General features: G+C 45.6%; 1 protein-coding gene across 1 annotated transcript in view; it reads right to left on the bottom strand.

The window, feature by feature from the left end:
- Positions 1 to 25,773, bottom strand: part of PAPPA (pappalysin 1) — a 267,860-nt gene that overhangs the window by 117,824 nt on the left and 124,263 nt on the right. The window contains exon 9 of the mRNA XM_070795369.1: positions 24,709 to 24,800. Coding sequence (XP_070651470.1) covers positions 24,709 to 24,800 — 92 coding nt within the window. The remainder of the gene's footprint in view (positions 1 to 24,708; positions 24,801 to 25,773) is intronic.

The following is a 25,773-nucleotide window of genomic DNA, read 5'->3' as shown; positions in this document are numbered from 1 at the left end:
CTTCTTAATTAGAAATCTGATATCCAGTCACTAAGTCGTGTCCTACTCTTTTCGACCCCATGGACTGCAGCATGCCAGGCTCCCCTGTCCTTCACTATCTCTCGGAGTTTGCTCAAATTTCTGAAATGTCTACTTTTCATTTACACAGCCCTAGATCCTAGGGCATCTTCAGGAATAGAAATGATTGAAGAGAGTGCATGGGCTATTTTCAATTTAAATAGCCAGAAACGAAGTAAACCAAAACAAACGAGAAAGGGTGGGGAAGTAATAACCTAAGGAAAAAGAAAATAATTACTTAGAACTATTTCAATCCAGTTGGAGAATGTTAATTAACTTAGCTTGATTAGAAACTTTGGTAATTTGTTATACCAGTAGAATCCTTGAGATTCCCACAGAACTTACAGACTAGTGGTAAACACAAGTAAAGCACTTAAAACATAAAACGTGATTGAAAAATGGCCTATGATCATGGTGATCATGATGCTGATGATTCTGGAGCCGAAAGCAATTATGTCATTTTATGTATGGGAAAACTGAGGCTCATAAAGTTGAAGTCATTTTCTGAAGGCTTCAGAAAAAATTTCCGGGAGATACAAGACTAGAACATTAGTTCTTAAACCCGTGATACAATTCCTTTTCTACTGTACCACGCCACCTTATTATATCAAGTTTTCAGTATATAATTATGGCAACCAAAGGGTATCTTTATCCAAGTTCACTATCACTTTTGAGAATCTCTGGTTTCAGTTTTCATAATAGCCCCTGGTACCGGCTAAGTATACTAAGTCTGAAGCTATTGGGATTACTAAGTCAACAGTCCAATAAGGAGAAAAACAAAAACAAAAACAACTACCTACAGATGGAGAAATGAGAGCTACAAGCAATAGGAGATAGATGACAGATTTGACTTAGGCCTCAGTGAAGACACAGGGATTTGAATGCACACCTTTTTTGGTGGCCTGCCTTCCAAACTCCAAACGATGGGTAGATTTACCTGTCTTTCTCAACTTCCCGTCTCTGAAGATGGGTCAGCTTTTGAGAAATTAGCATCTGTTTCTATTTCCAGCTGAGGGAACAGGATTGGCATCAGGATATTCTCTGTCAGTCCAATGATGACTATTTTTTCAACACCAGAAAAAATAGTACTTTCTTTTTTAAGTTCAGCTGTTTGTTTAGGGATGGGTCCAACCACAACAAGCTTCATGCCACATAACAATTCATCCAAACAACAACAAAAAGAGACCAAAAAATGCACAGTCTTTGTGTCCAAATAATATCTTCTTGGAATGGGGGAAACTGGATGGAGTACTTAACCCCCAAAGGTTTATAAAGGGGAAGCTTGAGATGGGCTGGTGGCTATCCTGGCAAATGTTTCCTCTGGAACAGAAATATCTGGACTTTATGTTGCCTATATTTTAAAGACTTTAAGTCAAACCCACATCACTGACCTCACTTCATTCTATTCAAACCAAGGTTTGTTCTTAACTTCCACCACCAGATCAGCCTGTTCTGAGTACAAAAATCAGGGTGGTGAAGGGCTTCTAAAGAACCATGAACCCGCTAACAAGCTTCAGATGCTGATTAGGTCTACTGAATCTGGGGAGCTTAAGTGAGTTTCTGGTTCCTTTCAGGGTTGGCCATCTACCAAAGTAGGCCAGAAATCCCTTTCTGCGTTTCCCTGTGACAACCAGGCACCAATGAGCAAATCTAAAGCGCTAAGAAAAGAAGAGTGAATATGGGTGGGGTCTCCAGTGATCATTCCGCCTCCACGGTCACAGAGAGCATCTTCCAAGGGACCACTCACCCCTTACAACCCTCTCACCGTGGCTTCGGGTCTTCCTCGCTTCAACACCTTCTCACAAAGCAGCCTATAGTGATTCATCTAGAATGTAAATCTGATCCAGTTTGAAATTCTCAACTGACTCCTGCAAAATCTGAGCCTCCCCATCTAGTGCTCAAGTTCTTTTGCTATCCAGCTCCAACCTCCCGTCTACTCTCATTTCCAACCACACCTCTACTGCAAAAGCATAGAGTTCCTCTACAGAACTCACACCTCAGAGTTGCCCACTCCCCGCTTATTTCCTTAGCATAAAAGGCTAGTCCCTGCCTACAAGTCTTCTGTCAAGATCTAAGTTTAGCATCTTCAGCTCCATGAAGCCCCATGTCACTCTTCTGCATCACTGCTGCCCAGCAATAACTATTTCACTCTGTTCCTAGAGTTATGATTCTCTAGTTCCAAACCAGCAAAACAGGATATTGCCTAGGCAAATTTTTAATTAAAAAAGTAAGCAATGTACATTTAAAACTTTTAAAAAAATAAATAAAATCCCCCTTTGGTCACATTTCCCTTCCCATGATTCATAATGACATTGACTGAGGACTACCTAAACTTGCATTTTCCACTTTCTCTCTGACAATTCACTCTTCAGTTCTCTCCCGTCTAGCTTCTGAACTCACCTCCCTCCCTCACACACACACACACACACACACACACACAGAGAGAAAGCGGTCTTGTCAAGATTGCCACTGACTCAATGTTGCCAAAACCAACTACAATATCCAACAGTTCTGAAACATGAAGAAGTCATCCATTCCTTCCTTCCCGAAGCATTTCCCCCTGGATTCCATGACATCAAGCATACCAGTCCCCCTCTAGCTGTCAGACGTTCCCACACACTCATCTGCTGTCTCTGCTTCCCTCTGCTAAATGCTGCCAGTTTTCAGGGCAAGGTCTTGGGCTCCCTTTTCCTATCTGTCTACATTGTCTCATCTAGTCCCAATATTTAAATAAAAATTTAAAGTATTGATGCACCAATGACTCAAACATCTCTTTAGATATGACCTCTGAGTCCCAGCCTCCTGCAATGACATCTCTACTTAAATACCTATTTAAAGTCATCAGTAAACCACATGTCTAAAACACGAGTAATGGTTTCTTCCCAAATTTCTTTTTTCCCCATCTTAGTAAATGATAACATTGCCCAACAATGGCCAAACTAAAAATCTTCTGAGTCATCTCTCCTGTTTTTTTTCCATCCACCCTCTAATACCACATACAGTTCATGAACACATCCTGTAGATTCTTTTGTCTCAGGATATTCCAAAAAGATCCACTTCTGTCCAATCACCAACACCCTTAATCCAAGCCACCATCACTATGGCATCACTTATTTATTTAACCAGTTTCTCTTCCGTGTCTGCTTCCCTGTTTTCCCTCCTCCAGAACACAGCTAGAGGGGTCTTCTAACAACATAAACCACATCAGGTCACTCTCCACTAAAACTTTTCAGTGGCTTCCCATGTCACATAGAACAAAATGCAAAGACTGTATCCCAGCCAAGTCACCACTTCATCTAACCATTTTCTACTATTATCCTTCTTGTTTATTACCTTCCATTCATTAACCCCCCATCCATCCATTCATCCAGATATTCATCCATTCCTCCATCCTAATATGTATCCATCCATTCAGATATTCATCCATCTATCCATCCATATATCCAATCATTCAACAAGTATCTGTTCCTTAAATAAGCCAAACTTGCTAGTGTTCAGAAAACTCAAACTTGCTATTTCCTTTACTGGGAATACTTTTCCCACCATGGCTTTTCTCAGGAGGGGAAGTTTCTTTTTATCACTTAGGGATTCTTTTCATCGCTTAGGGCTCAGTTCACACACGACTTCCTCTAATAACAACTCTGCCTTCTTACAGTAAGTTCACATCTTATCCCTCCATCCCCATTAGAATGCAGCACACAATCTTATTTCTTCACAGCATTAGTCACTATCTAAAAATAAAGTATATTTATTATTGTTCCCCGCCTTCTAGATGACATAAGTTTCTTGGAAGACTATCTCAACATGTGCCTCTTTCTGTAGGATCAAGAAAACCACCTCCCCATATTATATAATTGATATTTAAGGACAAATGAATGAATGAATGAGTGAATATGCATAACTCTTGGATTGTGAGATATTTCTGGGCTGGCCCTGGTCACGCTTCTTTTTGCACCTCTAATTCTTAGAACAATGCCAGCCTCGGAGCAGGTACTCAGCAAATTATGAATTAACAACGTTTTCTTAGTGTTTCAGAATCTCTGTTACTGACTGTAATGAAGAAGTCTCAAACCTGATTTGAATCTGTTCTGCACACTGTACTATAGAAAGATTTTTTAGGAAAATGTTAATTAGAGTGATATCATATTATAAACCAAGCACATATTAAGGAGGAAAATCCAATTCTATCTAAATCATCCCATATTATTTTTTTCCCATGAGACTTCCTGCCTCACCATCTGTCCTATATATTGTTTTATTTTCTTTCTTGACTGAATCTGCAAAGAAATGGAATATCTGGATAGAAAAGGTGGTGCCTACTAAGCAGAAATTTAATAAAGAGATTTGATGGGCTTATGAATTAGAACTTGAAGATACATTTACATCAGTTTGAATTTAGTATAGTTTTTTTTTAAATGGCCTAAAAAGATTGTAATCAAAGATAGTGATTCTAATAAATAACAATACATCCCACAGAGAAGGCTGTTCAAAGCCCTGAATGATTTTCAGCTGAGTCTCTTTTGGGTTTCAATGCTATCTCATAAACGAAAGAAGGGGTAAAATTTAGCACTGCCATGAATGACACAGTGATCGTGAAATAGGACAGACATTCTAAGCGCAGACAGAAGAAGGATGAGACCCAGGACCTGAAGGCCTTTAAAAGTATGAACAGGAAATGACAAAATGAGATTTGTTTTGGATGATATAAGCTAATAATAAATGCAGAAAAACAATCTGAAGTATTCATATGCAGAGAGTCTGCAAAAAAAAAAAAAAGGTAACAGAAAAGAAAGATGATAAAAGATAGCAAAGCACAAGCAAAAGAGACACAGATATAAAGAACAGACTTTTGGGCTCTGTGGGAGAAGGTGAGGGTGGAATGATTTGAGAGAATAGCATTGAAACATGTATATTACCATATGTGAAATAGATCACCAGTCCAAGTTCGATGCATGAAACAGGGCACTCAAAGCCGGTGCCCTGGGACAACCCAGAGGGATGGGATGGGGAGGGAGGTTGGCGGGGGATTCAGGATGGCGGCCACATGTACACCCGTGGCTGATTCATGTCAATGTATGGCAAAAACCACTACAATATTGTAAAGTAATTAGCCTCCAATTAAAATTAAAAAGTTAATTTTTTAAAAATGAATAAAAAAATAAAAACAGGGAGAGTAGTAAAAACAACAACAAAAAGATAGCAAAATACAAATGAAGTGTCAGTGGTTTCAATGTGATCTCATCAGTCCAACAAAAGGTGGGGGGCCGGGGGGAAAGAGGAGAGGAAGGGAGAGGGAGAGAGAGAAGAAACGAAAAAAGAAAGAAAGAGGGCACTTCCTCATGATCAGCAGACTGGTCAAGAGAACTGAAATCTAAAATCAGTTCAGTTGCTCAGTTGTGTCTGACTCTTTGCAACCCCATGGACTGCAGCACGCAGGCCTCCCTGTCCATCACCAACTCCCAGAGCTTACTAAAACTCATGCCCATTGAGTCGGTGAAGCCATCCAACCATCTCCTTCTCTGTCGGCCCCTTCTCCTCCTGCCTTCAATCTTTCCCAGCATAAGGGCCTTTTCCAATGAGTCAGTTCTTAGCATCAGGTGGCCAAACTACTGGAGTTTCAGATGTCCACTAATATACCCATGACTTTGACCATGGCATTTCCCTTTGAGCTGCAGTTTCCCTTTGAGTGAAAAAGAGTTAAATCAGTTTTATGATTCCCTTCAACTAAGTCACTGTAAAATGTATTTGCTTCTTGATTTTTTTTAACTTTCTTTTAATTATTAAATCCACTCTTCAGTCTGAAGATGGGGAAGCATGTTCAACAAAACTAAAACTAAGAAGAGTGCAGAAGAGCTCTCCGAAGAACGTGGAAGAAAATGTGTAACAAAAAGTATATGGAAGAGGAACCGGAAACCAAAATTTGAAGCTCAGCTTTGTCACCAGATTATTGATTCATGGGGTCGCAAAGAGTCGGACACGACTGAGCGACTGAACTGAACTGAACTGAATGTATATCCTCATTGTGGGTTCCATTCTTTTTGTTTATTAAAAATGACAATATTACTTTTTCTACCCATTACAGAAAGTGGTTGTAATGATCAGATAAAATAGTGTTATGGAAAATACTCAACCATGGTGTTGTTTCTACATTTTATTATCACAGGTACAATCTAGAACTCATCTCCCAAAGCATTACATGGCTTTTCCAATTCATCATGTCAGTCTGCCCTCAACCATCACCTGCCTAATGAGGACTTCTCTAATCATGCTAACTTCACTCCAGTTTCTCTCCTCCACTGGTCTATTTTATTTTCTACATAACACTACATTGCTTCTTCAAAGTTTATTAATGACCATTGTATTCTCTCCAAAACAAAATGGTCACTCCATGAGAGCAGGAACAAACGCTATTTTGCCCACTTCTGCATTACAATTTCAGAATACAGAAGACAATTATGAACTGTTGGCTGAATGAATGAATAAAGGTTTAACACTGCAAAAGTCTTTTGAAATTATCGAGTCTACATGCTTTGTTTTGCAAATACAGCAACCGAGTTTCAGAAAGTTTAAGTAACTCTCCTTGAATGCTGCACAGTTCATTATTACAGGCCAAGAGTTCTGATTGGCTAACTAAGGTTCATTATGTAACTACTGGGGATATGCAATATCAAACAGAAATTGATTTGGACTGTGAGAAATCCATGCATGTGACCCTAAAGCAAAACAATGCCAATAAAAGTCGGCAGGTGCGCACGTGCACATCTACTCTTCAATCCAGCAAAACAAGCAGCCCGTCAGTCTTCCAAGGCATCCTCAAGAGGCCAGAGAAGAGGGACTTTCAGACACGTCTAGGCTAACAGTAGCTGAGGAACTGAAGGGACCACGTGAAGCTAAGCCGTCACCCTAGTCTGGCACAAATCGGGACTAGGGTGAACACAGCGTGTTAAGCTCTTGGTAGGGTTCCGATGCATTAAGCTGGAGTGTCAAAAATGGATCCCTTCCACCCTGAGCCCTGGTTGGCTGAGCCAGCCTTGAAGACTGTCCTCTTGCCATATGATTGAGATAAGACCAAGAAGATGAGACGTTTAAACCACAGCTTGCTTAATCTCCAGGTTAGGACACGCGCTGCAGTGCTCTGAGAAACAGAAGCACAGTCAAGGGGCAGAACGGCACTCAGGTAAGTTTTCTTTACCTTGCATGATGAGTGGGCCACTCATGTTATGTTAACTTGAATCTACATGTTTCATGTGTATCATTGAACTGTATTTTGTTTTTCTAGAAACATGTATATATATTTTTGTCTCTTTCCTCCCAATAAGGAAAGAAGAGGGGGAAGAAGGAAGGAAAGATGGGAAGAAGAGATGGAAGGAGGAAGAAAGAAAGAAAAGGAGGGCCATTGGTCCTCAATCTTAAGAGCTAACTTGGAATATTTGAAAATATCAATCAAAACCCCTGTTGTTTTTGATCAGAGATGACAGATAATGGTCAGCATAACTATTCATGCTCAAAGAAAGTTTCAAAGAGTAGGAGTCACCCTGGGATCCGTTTCTACCAACTGGAGAAGGTGTTGGCCCAAACAAGAATGTGAGATTGCAAATTACCTTACTGACAAAAAGGTAGTAAGATTCCAGAACAGAGGTCAGAGAAGCCCCATCTGGTCCTAGAGATGGCTGGACAGCCCCAGTTCTGGACCACTGACTTGATGAACCAGGACACAGTCAGTGGATGGGGCCCAAGGCAGGCGTCATCAGGAAGCAGTGCTCACACAGGTAAGATGCTTAAATCTGAAGGAGAGGAGGCTCAGAGGGGACACAGCAGAAAACTCTTCCAACAAATTGCAGGTGGTTTGAGAATAAAATTGACTACCTCAGAAGGCACTGAGACAGAGGCTTGATAACAGCTGATGAGGCATAACCTGGTTCCAGTCTGCATCTGCGGCCTTCTTTCTAGTGTACTGTAGTTTCAGCTCTAGGCAGGCTGAGATCATGGCCATCTCCTAAATGGGCCAGATTCCCTTTGCTCTCCCCACTCCCTGCCGTGCAGAAGCCCACCCACCCCCCGCCCAAATTCCTAACCCTGCTTGTTTTTGTTATTAGTCTCCATTCTGTATCCATATTTAACCAGACATTTCTCTGGAAAATCTCTCCAGCAATCCACTCAGGATTCCTCAACTTCTCTAATTAAAATAATAGCTATCATGCAGGAGGAGAAGACAGCGACCGAGGATGAGATGATCGGATGGCATCCTTGACTCAATGGACATGAGTTTCAGCAAACTCTGGGAGATAGTGAAGGACAGGGAAGCCTGGCGTGCTGCAGTCCATGGGGTCACAAAGAGTTGGACAAAACTTAACAACTGTACAACAACAAACCATGCAGCTGTAAGCTATTCTATAGAGAATGAATAAACAATAAGAACTTATAGTACAGAGAACTGTATTCAATATCCTATGGTAAACCATAACGGAAAAGAACATTAAAAAGAATGTGTATCTATATGTGTGTGTGCGTAAAACCAAATCACTTTGCTGTGCAGTAGAAATTAATACAACATTGTAAATCAACTACACTTCAGTAAAAACAAGTAGAAAATGACAGCCACCATGCAGTAAGAGTATTTGCTAAGTGAATGACATACTTAGATGTTTTTAAATATGCAACGTCATTTAATCCTAGAAGAGCCCTTGGTGCAATTATTATCCCCATTTAACAGACAAGGAAATTGATGTGCAGAAAGGTTAAGGCATTACCTAAGGTTTTAAGGCTCAAACCCTGATTAGCGTGATTCCAAAATCCATACCCTCCCATCCGCCCCTGCTGCCCAGTTCCCGTCTTTTGTGTGGATGTGAGTGCTGAGGAGGAGCTAATGAGCCAAGCTGATCTGATTCTCTCTGAGATGCCCTGCAATTCTGTGGTACTTGGGGGCTCAGGGGTCTCACGGAGCTGCGGTCACATCCCCACTCTCCACTAATTAGCTGGGTGTTGATCAGCAGCGTGCTTCATCTCGGATTCCCAGTTTCTTCTTTGGCAGTTGGTGAAATAATGACTCTTCCCAGACGTTAGGAGGATAAAAATGAGAAGCTGTATAGAAAATGCATAGCATGCGCCTAGCATGCAAAAAGATTCTGCAAGGTTCTGCGAAGGATCACGAGCCTCCCCTTCCCTAAAGGAAACAATCTGTCTCTGCTGCTTTCTGCCAGTTAAACTGTACCAGCTTGGTAACTCATATTTTGGTTAAACCTTAAAAAAATTTTTTTAAAGGGAATCTGAGTTTTTGTTGGCAAGGGATTGAACAGGCGTGGGCCCAGCCTCCGGGCCCACAGTCCATTAGGGAATTGTCCATTAGGGAATTTACGAGGGGAGATGGGGGACCATCAACTCAAGTACTCCCTTCAGAGGCAGTACTTACAAAGCCATCAATTTCCTTAACAAAGACCATTGGCTTAAATGCCCCTTAAACCAGCGTTATTTACACAGTTTCTCTACTTCCCTTTGAATTCTCTGCCTGGGGGGGGTGGCCTACCTGCAGTCCTTTCCAGCTACTAGTTAATTAGGCTCCCTCCCAGAAAGGAAGCTAGTGGAAGCTGGGACTTGGTTTTTGAAAAGCAGCTCAATTCGGAGGTTATCAGAGAGTTCACACGAGCTACTGGACTGCCCGCTGCTTCTGCTGACATTCTAAAACGTGTGGACCTCATCAGAGTTATGACCACAGTTGGCATTGTGAGATAGCAGAGGAGTGACCATTCCAGCCGTCCCAGCTTTGCAGGGAAGGTATAATAAAACTCCAAGAACATTCCTGGCAAACGCTGCCATGGTGCTTTCTAGCTCTGTGGCCTGTCAGCCTTGCAAACCTGCCGTTTTCATAGATGAAGAAACTGAAGTGACCCCCACCCCTTTTTTTGTGGGAGAACTGGAATTTGAACCAAGCAACCCAGCTATGGAGCCTGAGCACAGAACCTCCATCCTAAGCTCCTCAGACTGAGATGTCTGGCCTGAGATGATAGCTGGGAAGTGGAGAGGCTGTGAGTCCAACTAAGGTTTGTCTGACTCTAAAGACCAACAAAGTTCTACCACAGTTTGTTGCCTCAGGAATAAAAATGTCTCTTAAGAAATATATCCTCCCTTCACTCATTTCTCCTATATTTACTGAGCTGCAAATTATGTGCCAGGTCCTGGACAGATTGCTGGGAAGTGAGAGGAATGGACCCCGGGCTCAGCACTCCAGGAGCTCAGGGGTTGCAGAGAGAGAGGCAGGAAGTTATTGACTGCACCCTGTTTTGCTCAGAGGTAGCAAATGCTGTACGATTACAGAAAAGAGACCCCCTTACCTGATCTTGCCCAGATCTGAGAGCTCCCCTTAGGAGGCAACATCTGGGTTAAGTCTTTGAGAGGAGACATCAATCTGGGGTGAGGCAGACATTCCAGGAGGCTCAGGGGTGGGGTGGCTGAGAGCAAAAAGGAGGAAGCGGAAAACAGGGTTGTAGGTGCAAAGCTAGGAGACGCTGCATGCCACAGGAAGAACTGAGACTCACCTCGAGGGCAATGCAGAGCCACTGATGCTTCTAAAAGGAGAGGGACAGAATGACATCTGCCTTTTAGGAAGCTTAGGCTTCCCAGGTGGCACTAGTGGTAAAGACCCCACCTGCCAGTGCAGGAGACGGAAGAGATGCGGGTTCAGTCCCTGGGTTGGGAAGATCCCCTGGAGGAGGGCATGGCAACCCACTCCAGTATTCTTGCCTGGAGAATTCCATGGACAGAGGAGCCAGGTGGGGTATAGTCCATGGGGTTGCTAAGAGTCGGACCCGACTGAGCGACTTCACTTTCACTTTTCACTTTCATGCATTGGAGAAGGAAATGGCAACCCACGCCAGTGTTCTTGCCTGGAGAGTCCCAGGGACGGGGGAGCCTGGTGGGTTGCTGTCTATGGGGTCGCACAGAGTTGGACACGACTGAAGTGACTTAGCAGTAGTAGAAGCAACTTAGTATGCACGCACATACTCATTATACTGGAGGATAGATTGGAGCCAGCAAAGATGGGAGCAGGGACCTAGCTGACCTCTCCTAGGGTGGTTCAGGCAGGAGTCTAAATGTGGGGGTGGGTCTGGAGACTCAGGTAGGGAGACAGAAGTAGGATTGATTTGGAAGGAAAAGTGTTCAATGTAAAATGGTGAGAACGGTGACTGGATGTGGAAAATAGGGAAGAGTGGAGATTGTTTCCCAAGCTTCTAGCTTCAGTAGCTGGTTGGCTAGTGGCACAAGCTGTTGAGACTGAGAAAAACAGGAGCTGCAGCAGCTCTGGGGAGAAAATGGCAAGCCTTGTGTTACCTGTGTTGAGTCTGAGTGCCTGTGGGGGATCGGATAGAATCAATAGATGGACTAGTCCAGAGGCCAGGATAAAGGCCTCTGACTGCACACAGATTTTGCAGTCTTTGGTTTTGAATGATGCAGTCAGGGAGAGAGTGGGGAGATTGGGAAGTGAGTCCATTATGGAACTTCGGAGAAAGAATATTTAAAAGGTAGGCATAACATGTCTATGTAGGGATGGGCAGAGAGGTTGAGGAAAACTGGAAGAAGGTAACATTTCAGAGGCCCTGGAAGTTAAGAAGTTCAACAAAGAACCAGGTAAGCTGAAGGAGAAAAATACTGGAGTATGTTTGATTTTTGAAACAGTATTTGTGCTCGGTCGTGTCCAACTTTTGCGACCCCATGGACTGTGGCCCACCAGGCTCCTCTGTCCATGGGATTCTCCAGGCAAGAATACTGGAGTGGGTAGCCATGCCCTTCTCCAGGGAACCTTCCCGACCCAGGGATGGAACCCAGGTCTCCTGCATTGCAGGCAGATTCTTTACTGTCTGAGCCACCAGGTAACTTCCATGTTTGTTTTTTCTCTTCCCCCCAAAATCGTTCTTTGGCACAATGGTAAAGAATCCGCCTGCCAATGCAGGAGACACAGGAGATGCAGGTTTGACCCCTGGGTCAGGAAGATCCTGTGGCATAGGAAATGGCAACCCAACCCAGTGTTCTTGCCTGGAGAATCCCATGGACAGAGAAGCCTGGTGGGCTACAGTCCATGGAGTCACAAAAGAGCCAGACATGATTGAGAACTGAGCACGCACACATGTCTGTTTATCATGCTCTCCAAGAGAACCCCCTTCATTGCTCCATGACGACTCTCAACTTTCTGGTTGATCTCTTCCAGGGACAGGGTGTTCTCTACTTGTGAGTAAGAACTAGGTTATTATCTATAATAACCATGAGAATCAATATTTATTCATCACTTTCTGAAGAACAGGGAGTGCCCCAAGCCTAGCACAGCTGGCATTCTTGGTGCCTTGGTATGGACCTGACATGTAAGAGGTGCTGAACAAATGTACGATGAATAAATCCATAAATGCATGAAAGAATATATCACAGCTGCCCTAGGAAGTATGGAAGCTCACTCCCCCAAGTCCACAGTTGGAAAAACATGGTTGGGGACCAAGTCTGGAGAAGAGGCAGCCCCTATGTTGCTGGGTCAGGTTAACGGCCTCTCCTCTCCCTCTCTCCATCTAGTTCTCTTGGCAGAAGGTGCAAAGACTTTTGGGAAATTCTGGGGGTTGAAGATGCTGGTGCAGCCCTCTCATAAGCAATGAGGCTGAACTCAAGTTACAATGCATGGTTTTGGACTCCTGAACTGAGAAATCAGTTAAGATCCTGCCAATAGCAGTTGGAAGTTCAGTTCAATCTTTTGGATCATTTGGGCTGGGCTTCTCACTGGTGTTGAAAGCCAAAATCACTCTGATTTCTCTTCATGTCAAGTTGCCAAGAGTATTTCACTGGCCCTTGAAGAGCATCTCACAGCAGGAGTCTCCTCTTAAAGCACTGCTCCTAGCTTGTCTTGCTTCTGCCCAGAAACCACTGTTTGACACAGAATTACACCTACCCACCTATCCATCCTGTGACTTCCTGGAGCAGCTTTCTATGAGACCTGTCTGCCCACAGGACCGCAAAAGAACCCTCCTTCTGGACCTTTAGAGCAGCAGAAGCCCTGCATGTGGTTTCACTGAGTCCAACTACTCAAGAAGCCGTCACAGACTCACCAACCCCCACCATTGGTCTCCCCACTCCTCCTGGGATCTCCTCAAACCATCCTTGTACATCTTTAAGGACCACTGCCCTCTAGAGCCCTGCAATGAAGGACTCCTCCTTCCCCAGATTGTCACTCCCATCTGCCTCCTGCCTAGCACAGAGCTTTGTATACAGCAGGTGCTTAATATAGATAAATGTCAGTGTGAATCTCTCCTGTGGTCACATTTGTTTCCAGTCATCTTTGCAGAACCCCTGAGGCTGCTGCCTTGAGGCCAGAGAAGGGAATCCTAGTACTTGTGAGGGGAGCTGCAGACACCCAGTGTGGGATACTTTATCTCTCTGGCAAATTAAAATTAAAATCCAGTCCCTTAAAAATTATTATAATTTCAGATTTGCTTTATCTTAATTTCTCCCTGGTACTTAATCAGTAGCAGCAAAGAAAAAGTCGCGTTTAGTTTCTCCCTCTGTTGAGTCGATAATGATCTGTAAACAAACACTCCAGACTGCGTCTTAAAGAGACCCTCGGAGCCTTGTGTGATGTGAAATTCCTTTCGCACCTTGCATTGTTTCCTCTTCTCATTATCTCTTTGCTGGTAGGCTGTTCAGCTCTCGAGAGCACATGTTTTTATTAGATAATCTTAATGATCAAAAGGTAGCATAAATTAGCAGTTCAGCTCAAGGGTTTAAGAGACAGACTTCCCCGGCTGGAATCCCTTACTGGGGAGCCTTGACATCTCCGTGCTGTTTCCTTATCTATAGGGTCAACACGATTAAGCACAGGAGTTAACCGAGGAAAGCATTACAAGCATAACCAGCAGTTTTGACTGTTATGACTATTGTTTGAAATGAAGACATGGAAGAGGGCTGGCAACACAGATATCGATGTCAGCACTTCTACTGGTTCTGAAGAGCTGATGTTTTGGAGGACACTGGCTCCTTGAGTTTCGGAGCTGGGCAGATCTTGGTTCAAACCTCAGCTCTGCCACTTAAAATTCACTTGCTTTAAAGAAACTTTTTCATCTCCCAGAGCCTCAGTTACTTCTTGTGTAAAATGGGAGTAACAGGCCCTGCCTTCCTGCAGCTCAGGAAGATCGAGAGGGGAGAGAGAGGAGCCGTGTGTGTGGCAGAACTGCTGGCCTGGGATGTGACACTCACGAAAGCTTGTTTCCTCTTGTGCTGGTTTTCCTGCTCAATAAATATTTATGGAACAGAGGTCACTTTCTCAAAAGTCACTTAAACACTGGGGACTCTGCTCTGTCATCTGGAAAGTGGTGATGAGAATGTCTGGATGCCAGGGTTGCTGGGGGTTTGAAATGAGACAGCCAAAGTAGGTTCTTATTAAAGGTCTACAGGCCCCCTTCTCCAACCTGGGGAGGATCCAGGATGTTTTCTGAAGCTCTAGGTACTAAGCTGGAGCTGAGCATCTCCAGCCACTCTTTTCTGCTTCCAAATATCACTTGACTCAGTGTATCAGCCAAAGTCTGACTCTAGCTGGGTGCTGGAAACACGGGGATGGGCAGGATGACTTCTTTCAAGGCTTTATGTTTCAAGACATGGAAACATAAAATGTGGGGAGTGAATAGAATTACAACCATGCTGCTACAGGCTGAGGGGCAACACGGAAGAGGTCATGCCCTCTCCTCTCTGTCTCTCATCTGCCTTGACCTTCCTGATTGACTAATCTTCCACCCACCTATAGACTCCATCTATGCCAGCAGCTGGTCAGCAACTTGACTTTGTGGGCCATACAGGGTCTCTGGGAACTACTCCACTGTCTCTGTGGTCACAGATCTCTAAACCAAGGGGTACAGTTATGTTTCAGTCAAACCTGATCTGCCGTAAGAGACAGCATGTGTGGTTTGACCACGGGCAGTGGTTTCCTGACCCCTGATCTAGGCAAGCAGGCACATGCCTCCTGGGCCCCTGCGCAGGGCTTGTCCCTGTGTGTAGACTGCACACCAAGGACTTGCCTTCTCTTCTTTTCCTGCCAGGAACAGCAACCTCCCCAGGGTCCCCAGAACCTGCGGGGTCCAACCTCTTCCCTCCCACCCCTCACCACTCTCCAGCCATGATGACTTTCTCTGAACTCCTCGAAAGCTCTTTCCTGCCTCGAGGATTTAGCAGTCTGAGCTTCTTGCAAGCCTCGCTCCATCACCCTGCTCCCCATCTCCCTACTTTGTCCACTTTCTCTTCAACCTTCACGTTTCAGCTTGAAGGTCCTGTCTCCAAGGGGGCCTCTCCAGGCCCATCACTTACGCACCCCTATACATTTCCACTCAGCGGCATTTCCAACAATTCCATTTCAATAATTGCCAGGCCTATTTCCTTCGCCTCCCTGGCCTTTCTTGTTCACGGACATCTCCCTTGCCACCAGCACGCGGTGTTCGGCGCCCAGCAGACATCAATAACTGTGTCACTAAGTGCATGATGTGACCCAGCAGCTGATCTGCACCATCCTTGGCCGGGCTTATGTTAGCGCCCACAGCCGCTCCATTCTGCAGACTATAGCAGTGGGGTTTCACACAGTCCTGACTGCCCATCCATCATTTTATTTTAAGCACATTACTTCTCTACCCGAAAAGAAGAGGAGGATACAATTAGGCCTATATCCCCCACTTGCTTAATATTTCAATCTCCCCCAGGGCACACTCCCTTCAAGTGGAGATCACAGCTCATGAATATTAAATGTCTCTTCCGACCCACCCTGATCCTCAAGAAAGAGGAGAGAAAGCCAGGGACTAGGAAAGACTCCCGCCCCCAGGCCTCTCCCCTCTGCGGGCTCTCTCGGACCTGATGTCCTGACCACACAGATGCACAGCAAGGCACCTCGGGGGCAGTCCGCTTTCTGGTCCCTTTAAATGCCACAGAGAAGCCCTTGTTCTTGGCTACCCAGATCCACCTGTCTTGGATGTGGACTGTGTTTCAAACACGCACATCAAAGTGTGCTCTTAATTCCTCGATTTCAGGAAAGCTCTGAGTCCTTTTGGAGCCTGACCCGTCCGTGGGAGTCAAGAGGACAACCTGGACGGAGGGCGAGAATTCCTCCCTCTGGCATCTGAGGCCATCCTGTTTCTTTTCATTCCTGACTGGCCTCTCTGTGGGGCTGGCCTCCCGGGCTTCTAAAGGAGGTGGTAAGCCTCGGTCTGAGGCTGGATGGCAGGCTTGATCCTAACCGGTGCTGACTCGAGGGTGTGTGAATGCATCCATCAGACCTCCCGGTTGAGGACTTCAGATCTTTAGACCGCCCTGCACGGCGGCCTTCCGCCCCATCGCCTCCCTCCCCCTGTCTTTGTCCCCTCAGTGACCCCCTCTGACCCTCTGGGTTAAAGGAATTCCTTTCTCCTCCCCAAGCCCTCATTTCTTTTAAAATGCACAGTTTAAAAACAATAACGATCTGGGATTTAAATTCTGGAAGTCAGGGTTGGAAGAGTCCTGGAGCTCATCTAGATCACTCCCATCACGTGACAGCTGGGGAGACGGAGATCAAGGGGCCTCTGTCACATCTCCTGATGAGAGGATGCAGCTAAGGACCATTTGTCCCAGAGATGGGCCTGTGGTCTTTGCATCCCTCACAACTGAGATGGCAAATGGGGGTGGGGGGTGGGGGGGAGACAGTAGACATGTCTACTGATTGCCATGCACGGTGCTAGAGACTCTACAGACTCTCTTCCATCTTTCTCTCAATATGACTGTGTTATGATTGTGTCCATTTTCCAGAACAGAAGACTGGGACTCAGAGAGAGGATGGGAGATGCTCAAGATGACCCTCAGAGTGAGACCTTTGAGCTCAGGCTCCTTGGCCTGACATTGCCATGACAATGGACTGAAGTGTCCAACTCTTCCTAGGCTAAAACACAATGAGGCTATATTCAATGGAGGATGAGCTGTTATAAACAAAAATGCAGCCCCAAACACAGGATGGCCTAAGTCAAGGGCCTGGGGTTTGTGCAGTGTAATGTTTATAGGGTAATGATAACCGAAAATCGTCATTTTCATGACTCATGAAAAAGGCACAGTAAGCATCTATGCATTCACTTTCGTTTCCTGCTGTGTCAGTGGCAACACAGCAAAAATAGTGGAAAAGAGAGGCTCTCGACAGCTTTTGGTGGGACTCATCTGGATGCTGGACGCAGTCTTTAAAAACAAGTGGACTGGAGTTAAAATCTCCTACTCTGACCCAGTTGGCTGTATGACTTCAAACAATTCACCTACACGCTCAGTGTTACAGTCTCCTCATCAGAAAAATGGGTGTCTCATTCTGAGGAAGCAGCGTTGCAGGAAGGGTAAGTGAAACCATTTGACAGAAGGGCTCCTGGCACAGAGGTTGGTCCAGTGGGGTGCCTGATAAATGAAGTAATTTCACGGTCAAGTGTGCAGACTTTGCTTAGATACTGTGAATCCCATCTCTGCCTTTCCTAGCTATGTGACCTTGGACAAGTTATTTAACCTCTCCGAACCTCTACACAACTGGGATCAACATCATTTATGTCATTGGGTTCCTGGGAAGATGGATATAAGTTTCAAATTAATGATATCCATGACAACAATAGCAGCATTAGCAAGCACATACATATCACCTGCTAGGTATCACTTATAAAATGTTTTACATACTTAACCTCATTTCATCTTAACAACTGTGAGAGGCAGGGACTATTACTAACCCATTTCACTGATGAGCAAACTGAGGCACAGAGAAAATTTGTGTTTGGATCTTGCTTCTCACCCCAAATCCATGCCCATAATCATGATACCCATTCTAGCTGACAGATCACCACCATTATCACCACCTCCATGACTACCACTAACACTTCTCTTTCCCTCTTTTAAAGACAGGTCTCCAAGTTAAAAGAAGTTTTATCTCAAGAAGGTATTTTGGCGACAGTCACTGTGTTTTCCATGGAGGGAGGTCTGAAAAACTACATATGACCAGGAGACGTTTTATTTTTTTATTTCAATTTTTTTTTTTGTAAGGTGAGAGGTGGGTCATGTATTATGATTTCATGTTGTTAGAAAGAAAAATAATAATAAACACAACTCCCAGCAGAGCCCATGCTTCCGCTTCTTCCCCTCCCGCTACCAGATGCTATTTTCCTTTTTAGTCAGTGTTGTCCTAAACTCTCATCAGAATATCCACCAAGAAGACATAGCGATTCATCTTCTTGTTTTCCTTTCTCACCTTGGCTGGGAGCAGGCCAGGGCAGCCTGACAGAGGGGCCACAAGGTGTGGTGACCCCCACCCCTCCCAGGGACTGGTGGGGAAATGGATTGATCCCTCCCCGCCGCCTCCCCCCTTATCTGCTCACAGATAATTTAGTTATTGGCCCTGGCTCTAGGACAGGGCTGGGGATGCTGTGTCCTGAGCAGAGACAAAGCGATGCTAATGGCAGGGGGTGGGGGAGAGGAGGGGAGAGGGGAGGCAGTGAGAAAGAGAGCCAGGCTGGGAATACGTGTGTTTGTGTCTGCAAAAGGCAACGTGCAGGTCTTTGGCTTTGTTTGCTTAGCTATATATCAGCATCAAGCAGGATTTGAAACCCCAAAACCCTTAAATGGATGTTTGACAAATTGAGGATTCCTCACTGTCAGACAGGGGAAAGGAGCCTTTTGACCCTCAGCAGGCTCACTCTCATTTCACAAAGGGAGAAACTGACGCCCCCCAAGGGGAGATCCCGAGCTGCAGCCCAGGCTCTCAAGTCTGAGCTGAGACCCCAGCTCTCCTGAAGAACTCGGGGCGGTAAATCAATGTGGCATAAAGAGCCTTCTACAATCGCAACCCCTATAATGGCTTAAATGTCATCTCCGAAGGCAGCACGTTTCCAGCACCCGCTGGAGATATATGACTGAGCACAAGCCCTGTTGAGGATGCTTCCCACTTTGTCTGACTAATTTGACCATTACCTCCCCTCCTTCAGCTTTTATCAGCAGCCTGTCTGTAGTTTATGACTCAGTGCTTTAGACACAGAATTCCCAACTCTGCGAACAATGCCTCCAGCCAGAGTCGCTCAGGGTGGGGTGCGGAGAGTTATCAGTTTACTGATGATACCACATTTTTTTAACCAAAAACCTCAGGCCTGGGGTATGTTATATGTGAAAAGGGGGAGAAAGGACAAGATAATTTCTACATTGCCAGGTTGCAGCCTCATTGCCTAAGAGGTCTTGTGGGTGGTGTTCCTATTAACAAGCAACTTATTATGTGTTGGGGATGAGGGCTCTGGGGGAGGGACAGTGGGAAAGGGAAGTCCCGGGCTGTTGCATAATAACACATTGGCACCTTGGGAATACTTCCGGATGTGTGGGCTTCTGCAGCGTAAATGAGAAATGCCACCATAAATCTGCCACCCACCCTCACACTGCTGGTACCAGAGCCAGGGAAAACATCAGCCCGGCTTGATGGTCGGCGACAAGAAAACAAATAAGGAGGAAAGGAAGGGAGAAAGAAAGCAGGGAAAGAAGGAAGGAAGGGAGGGAGTGAAGGGGTCATTCAGCTAGGGAGGCAGAGCTGCCACAGAGAGAAGGCAGAGAGGCTCTGTACTTAGTCTGGAGATAGAATCACAGTTCTTTGAGATGAGTGACCTTGGACAAGTAAAGGCATCCTGTGTGTATGCTCTGGGCTCAGTCTTGTCAGAACTCTTCACAAAACCCCAAGGCCTATAGTCCACCAGGCTCCTCTGTCCATGGGATTTTCCAGGCAAAAACACTGGAACAGGTAGCCGTTTCCCGCCCCAGGAGATCTTCCCGGCCCAGGGATCGAGCCCATGTCTCCTGTATGGGCAGGCTGATTCTTTACCACTACGCCACCTGGGAAGCCCCTTCAGGCATCCTAGGAGGTCTTAGATCCCTCATCTGGATGTAACAGACCTCCACAGGCTCATCTTAAACAAAGGTGCCTGACACAGGGCAGGGTACCTGGTGAGTATCCACACGTGGTGGGTGGTGCTGATATCCACCCCCATCTCAGCGCCCACTGAGGGAAGTACTGGGTGATGTGCATCAAACGCATTCCACTTGCTAGGAACGGGGCTGAACCTCACCGCACCTGATGACAACAACATTCAGTAGGGCTTCTAAGCGACAGTCAGCAGAAACCAACTTCGGCTAAGTCAGGCAAAACAAGCAAACAAGCAAAATCTATTCAAATATTGGATACTTATGGAAGACTCCCTGGGAGGGCTGGAGAAGTGTTTTGAAGATGGATTTTGAGCTCACGATGAAGCCCCAGGACTGTTCTTGTGAAGACATCTCAGAGCTGTGGCCACACAACTGCTGGGTACTTTGGAAACACACGGGTTGTGGCCACTCCCACCATCTTCATCAAATTGGTTTGATTTGATGAATCAGAGTCCCTGTCTTCTGATTCATTCTCAGATTGATGTGTCTGATGGGTGGTCAGGGGACAGGGTAGGTCACATGCCCCCATTCAACTACAAGGAGGACTGGGAGGCAGAAGGCTGCTATTACTAACTTCTTTTCTTTTTTTAACGTTTTTATTGAATGTGTTACTATATTGCTTCGTTTCATGTTTTGGTTTTCCTGCCACTAGGCATATGGATCTTAGCTTCTCCACCAGGGACTGACCTCACACCCTCTGCACGAAAGGCACAGTCTTAGCCACTGGATCGCCAGGGAAGTCTCTGCATTACCAACTTCTGCAGTGGGGCTCTGCCTCACTGTTATTACAACAAGGAGAGTTCTTTCCTAAATCTAGGAAAAGGATTCAAATAATGTGCCCACAAACATTGGTAAATATCTCCCGCAATGAAGTCCCAGGCCTGCTCCCATTTTCTGGATGAGAACACTGAAGCTCAGCCAAGGTCACATATCTAAGTCATGGTGTCAACCCAAGCCAAGTCTCATTCAAGCCTGTTCTCCTGGCTACCACCTTGACCACCGTCTTGACATGTGTCATGATGAGAACAACCTCCGCCCCAGCAATGCCTCCCACATTCCAGTCCCATTTCTCTGACTCATCTAAGCTGGATCTTTTGGGAGCCACAGATTCACTGTCTGTTTTTCCATTATTCTTAGAGGAAGATGTTTTTCTTCCTCTAAAGCCATGGAGTCTGTTCTTGGAATGTAGTTCCTAGGCGCCGGGATCTCTGGACAGACTCCTTTCTTCCTGGAATGTCCTGTCCCTCAGAGTCCCTAGGATGGACTCCTACCTGATGAGGTGGGGGTGCCTAACTGAGGTGCCTCCTCTAACACAACCAGTCAACAGGCAGAGGGAACACAGAGCCTTCCCTGGACAGCGTCCACACCACTGACAGTTCTGTATTCCATTCCATTAATTCATTAAGTGAACTGTTCCATAGCAGTATGTTCCTTGCTCACACTCCCAAAGCCTTACCAGACCAAGAGCTGTCTGGTAAAAAAAATATTTTGCAGGAAGCTCACCACCGTGAGCCCGGGAGTCAGACTCTCTGGGTGAAAGTCTCAGCTCTACCACTTGACTGCGTATCCTTAGCTCACCTCCTCATGCCTCAGCTTCCTGGTTTGTAAATGCAGGGTACTGAAAGAGTTGTTAAGAGAATGGCACTTTAGAAATGTGTCCAGCATATGATAGGTGCTCAGTACATATCATCAGCAACAGCAGAACATTTAGGATCTACTGGGGAATAATAGTGTGTGAAGTAGATCTAGGGCCTTCCCTGGGGGTACAGTGGCTAAGAATCCATCTGCCAATGCAGGGGACACGGTTTCCCTCCGTCCAGGAAGATTCCACATGCCGGGCAGGAACTAAGCCCGTGAGCCACAACTCCTGAGTCCACGTGCTGCAGCCACTGAAGCCTGCGCGCCTAGAGCCTGTGCTCTGCACCAAGAGAAGCCACTGCCATGAGCAGCCTGTGCGCTACAACTGGAGAGCAGCCCCCACTAGGTACAGACAGAAAAAGCCTGCACCCGGCAGCAAAGACTTAGTGCAACCATAAAAAGATAATAAATAAATTCTTAAAAAACAACAATATAAAGTAGATCTGGAGGTTCCAAGTCTCATCCTCTTGGTAACTTCCTTATCTTTACTCTTCCCCCTCTTAAGCATTTCAGTGAACACAGCTTGAAAATCAGGATCTATTCCAGTTACTCAGGCCAAAGTGTAGGTGGGGAAGCAATGCCTCTAGAGGTAAAGCATGAGAGGATGAGACTCAGAGTCTCCCAGGCCCCACTACTGTAGGCATAAAATGCAGTTATTTTTTCTAAGAAATGGTGAACCATGTCATAATGTTCATCTCCTCTTTGCACTAATCTCTAGCAACCAATAATATCAAAGACCCCAAATCTGTGGACCAACAAATGTCATCTGTAATGAGCCAGATAATAAATATTTTAGGCTCTTCGGCCCCTGGGGTCTCCATTGCAACTACTCAGTTCTATGGTTGCAGCAAAGAAGCAGCCACAGATAATAAAAGATGGGTGTACTGTGTTCTAGGACTTCCCAGATGGTGCAGTGGTAAAGAATCCATCTACCGATGCAGGAGATGCAAGAGACGTGGGTTCCATCCCTGGGTCTGGAAGATCCCCTGGAGGAGGGTATGGCAACCCACCCCGGTGTTCTTGTCTGGAGAATTCCATGGACAGAGGAGCCTGGCGGGCTACAGTCTATGGCGTCACAAAGAGTCGGACATGACTGAGCATCCGTGAATGGTGCTGCATTCTGTGTTAGTGGCTCAGTCGTGTCTGACTCTTTGCGACTCCATGGACTGTAGGTTGCCATGCTCCTCTGTCCATGGGATTCTTCACGTCAGAATACTGGAGTGGGTTGCTATTTCCTTCTCCAGGGGATCTACCCAACCCAGGGATCAAACTCAGGTATCCCACATTGCAGGCATACTCTTTATGGTCTGAGCTACCAGGGAGGCCCCTGGTACATTCTAGAAAACTTTATTTACAAATATAGGCAGTAGACCAGTTACAGCTCATGGACTGTAACTTGCAGACCTATTCCACAGACCATACCATCCTAACTTCACCACATTCTAACTCTGCCCAGAAGCCCTTGAGCCACATGCCGTCTTAATGCTAGTAAAATGGGTGGACGTCATCCAGCAAGATATGAGTGCACTGTTGGGTGTGATGAGGGCCACATCCACGGTGCGAGATGGTTCAAGCAGAGCTCACGATTATGAGAAATAGTCACGCACTTTGGAAAGCACACAGCAGAAGTGCAGGTGAGGCTTTTAGAGATCACCTAATACAATCCTTTCAATTTATGGGAGGTCAATCAGAAGTCCAGACTAGGGAGGTGACTTGGCCAGTTTCAACTAACATGTTCTCAGCATAGCTGGGACCAGAGTGCCCGGTTTTCTGACATTTAATCCAAGGCTCTTTCTACTATACCACTAGGTTCATATCAAGATTTTATTATGAATTACACTCAAATCACGAGTGGGGGTGGGGTGGGGAATCTGCACTTCCCTGCCTGGAAACTCTGCTGTCCTTCCCCCCTCCGTATCTTCCTTTTCTTCCATCCACAAACAGGTGTGGGGCACCTCTATTGTGTTGCTCAGCCCTCACTTGGTGCCAAGGAGAAAGTAAGTGGTCAATAAACGTGTTTGAGAATGGAACACACCATAAATGATATGTGGTAAAGAGCTCACAGCATGCCAGGAGAAGGGAGGTCTAAAAGCTGCTCTGTGATGTGCTTCAAACAGTAGAACCAATGACATTTCCTCCCCTTCTGTCCTCCAAGAAAATTGCCTTTCAGAGAGAAATCTTCCCACCAAGGGTTTCCTCCTTTCCTTAGACGGAGCACCTCTGTCTTTTGTACTTGCAAATGAATTGTGATTAGTTTTCACCTCCAGCCCGGGGGGATTAGCCAGGGGACCTTTGATCTTCAGGTATCGATTTGCATCTTAAAGGAAGCATGATCTCATCTGGGCCAGCTCAAAATTCCATCCCTGCCCCCCAACCCCTGTCTGTTTACCAACCCCCCAGGCTGACCAGGGGCCTCCCAAGTGGGGCTAAAACAACAAGACCAGCCAGACTCCAAAAACAAATTTCCCATCTGACTTGGTGAAGGTGGGAAAAGGACATTTGCTTTCTAAACATGGGCTGGTCTGCAATTCCTCTTCCTCAAGTCAGAGAGCCTGGATCCTGGCTGGAGGCTGTGGAGTAAAATGAACTGAGCTTGTGTGCAAGAATCAGACAAGATCAGGTTCAAGTCCTGGTTCTGTCTTCAAACCTAACCTGTGTGACTCTGGACACGTTTCACAAGCTCTCTGGCTTCTACATTTTTCTCATCTCTAAAGAAAGAATAAAAGCCTTAAACGTCTATACAAATATCCCAGACAGTTGGCATGAAGAAGAGCAATAAATGTAAGATGAAGCTAGATCACAAGGGATATCCATTACCACCGTCATCCATGAGAACATAAGCTCCAGGAGAGCAGAATACCTGCCCTCTGTCTGTCTGCTTCCATGGCTGTATTCACTAGTGCCTAAAACAGAGTCTGGCTCCCAGGAGGCACTCAATACATATGCGTGATAGAAAGGAGTGAATCATCATTTAGTTATAACCATTGCTATTCTTGTAACTGACTAGCCATGCGGCACCGTCCTCTTCTCCAGTGAGGCCCAGAGACAGGGCAGACTTACCGATACAATTGAAGGAGACTTCCTGCCGACAGAAGAGCGAGCAGCCATCCCCATTGATCTTATTCATGTCATCACACTCTTCACCTTGGCTTCTGCAGAACGGATATGGAAGGAAAATTTGTCACATCAGCTTCAGAAGCCCAACTGGGACTTGGAAAAGCCCTCTGGGGGCTATGAACTTTTTGGTTAGGTCTCAGACAAGTCCCTTCCCCTGGCTGAGTTTCTGTTTCTTCCAAACAATGTAAATTTGTGAGGTCCTTATGTTAGTCCTACTGAGTCTTTCTCATGACAAAGTAGAATTCCTGCTTCAGACTCATTCGCTGAGATCTTCTCTGTTAAGTTAGTAAGTCAGAGGGGAGGAAGAAGAGGACGCATCAGTGAACCAGACTTTGCTACTATGTCTAGGAAATCACACTTCCACTCTAAAATGGTGGATTGAAGGGAATTGGGGAGTTTCTAAGGTCTAAATGCTGTTCTTCCGTGTGCCTTGCTCTGGCCCTTCTGTTTTTTCTCCTCCACACATTCAGATCTGATCTTCCTTAGATCAGAGAACACCGCCTTCTCCGTTGGGTGTGTCATTTCATGGTGTCGAGAACTCTAAGGCCTGGGACCTATGCTGCTAGGAAATAAAAATGCCTCCTACTTTAAGGAATTATTTCCATCACCGAAGGATGATTTTGCAGTGGTTAGGATGGGCAGAAAATGAGCCACGCTCTCTAAATTAGATCTAGAAGGGAAGGAGGATTAACAACAGAAAGACTGGATGTGTTACCACTTTCTGGAAAATTCCCATCCCTTTAGTCACAGAAACTTGGGTTTAGAGCCCCATGATCCCAATTAATTGTGTGATCTTGGACAAGTCCCTTAGTAGGGCTCTCCAACCTCTGGCACCTAATGCCTGATGATCTGAGGTGGAGCTGATGCAATAATAATAAAGTGCAATAAACGTAATGAGCTTGAGTCATCCCTAAACCACCTCCCATCGTCCCATTCCATGGAAAAAGCGTCTTCCACGAAACCTGTCCCTAGTGTCAAAAAGGTGGGGGACCGCTGGTTAATCTCTCT

The sequence above is a fragment of the Bos indicus genome, chromosome 8 (genome assembly GCF_029378745.1).
Source record: "Bos indicus isolate NIAB-ARS_2022 breed Sahiwal x Tharparkar chromosome 8, NIAB-ARS_B.indTharparkar_mat_pri_1.0, whole genome shotgun sequence".
In the NCBI taxonomy this organism is placed as follows: Eukaryota; Metazoa; Chordata; class Mammalia; order Artiodactyla; family Bovidae; genus Bos; species Bos indicus.
The sequence above is the reverse complement of the archived record's forward strand: the minus strand, read 5'-3'. Positions and strand labels throughout refer to the sequence as shown.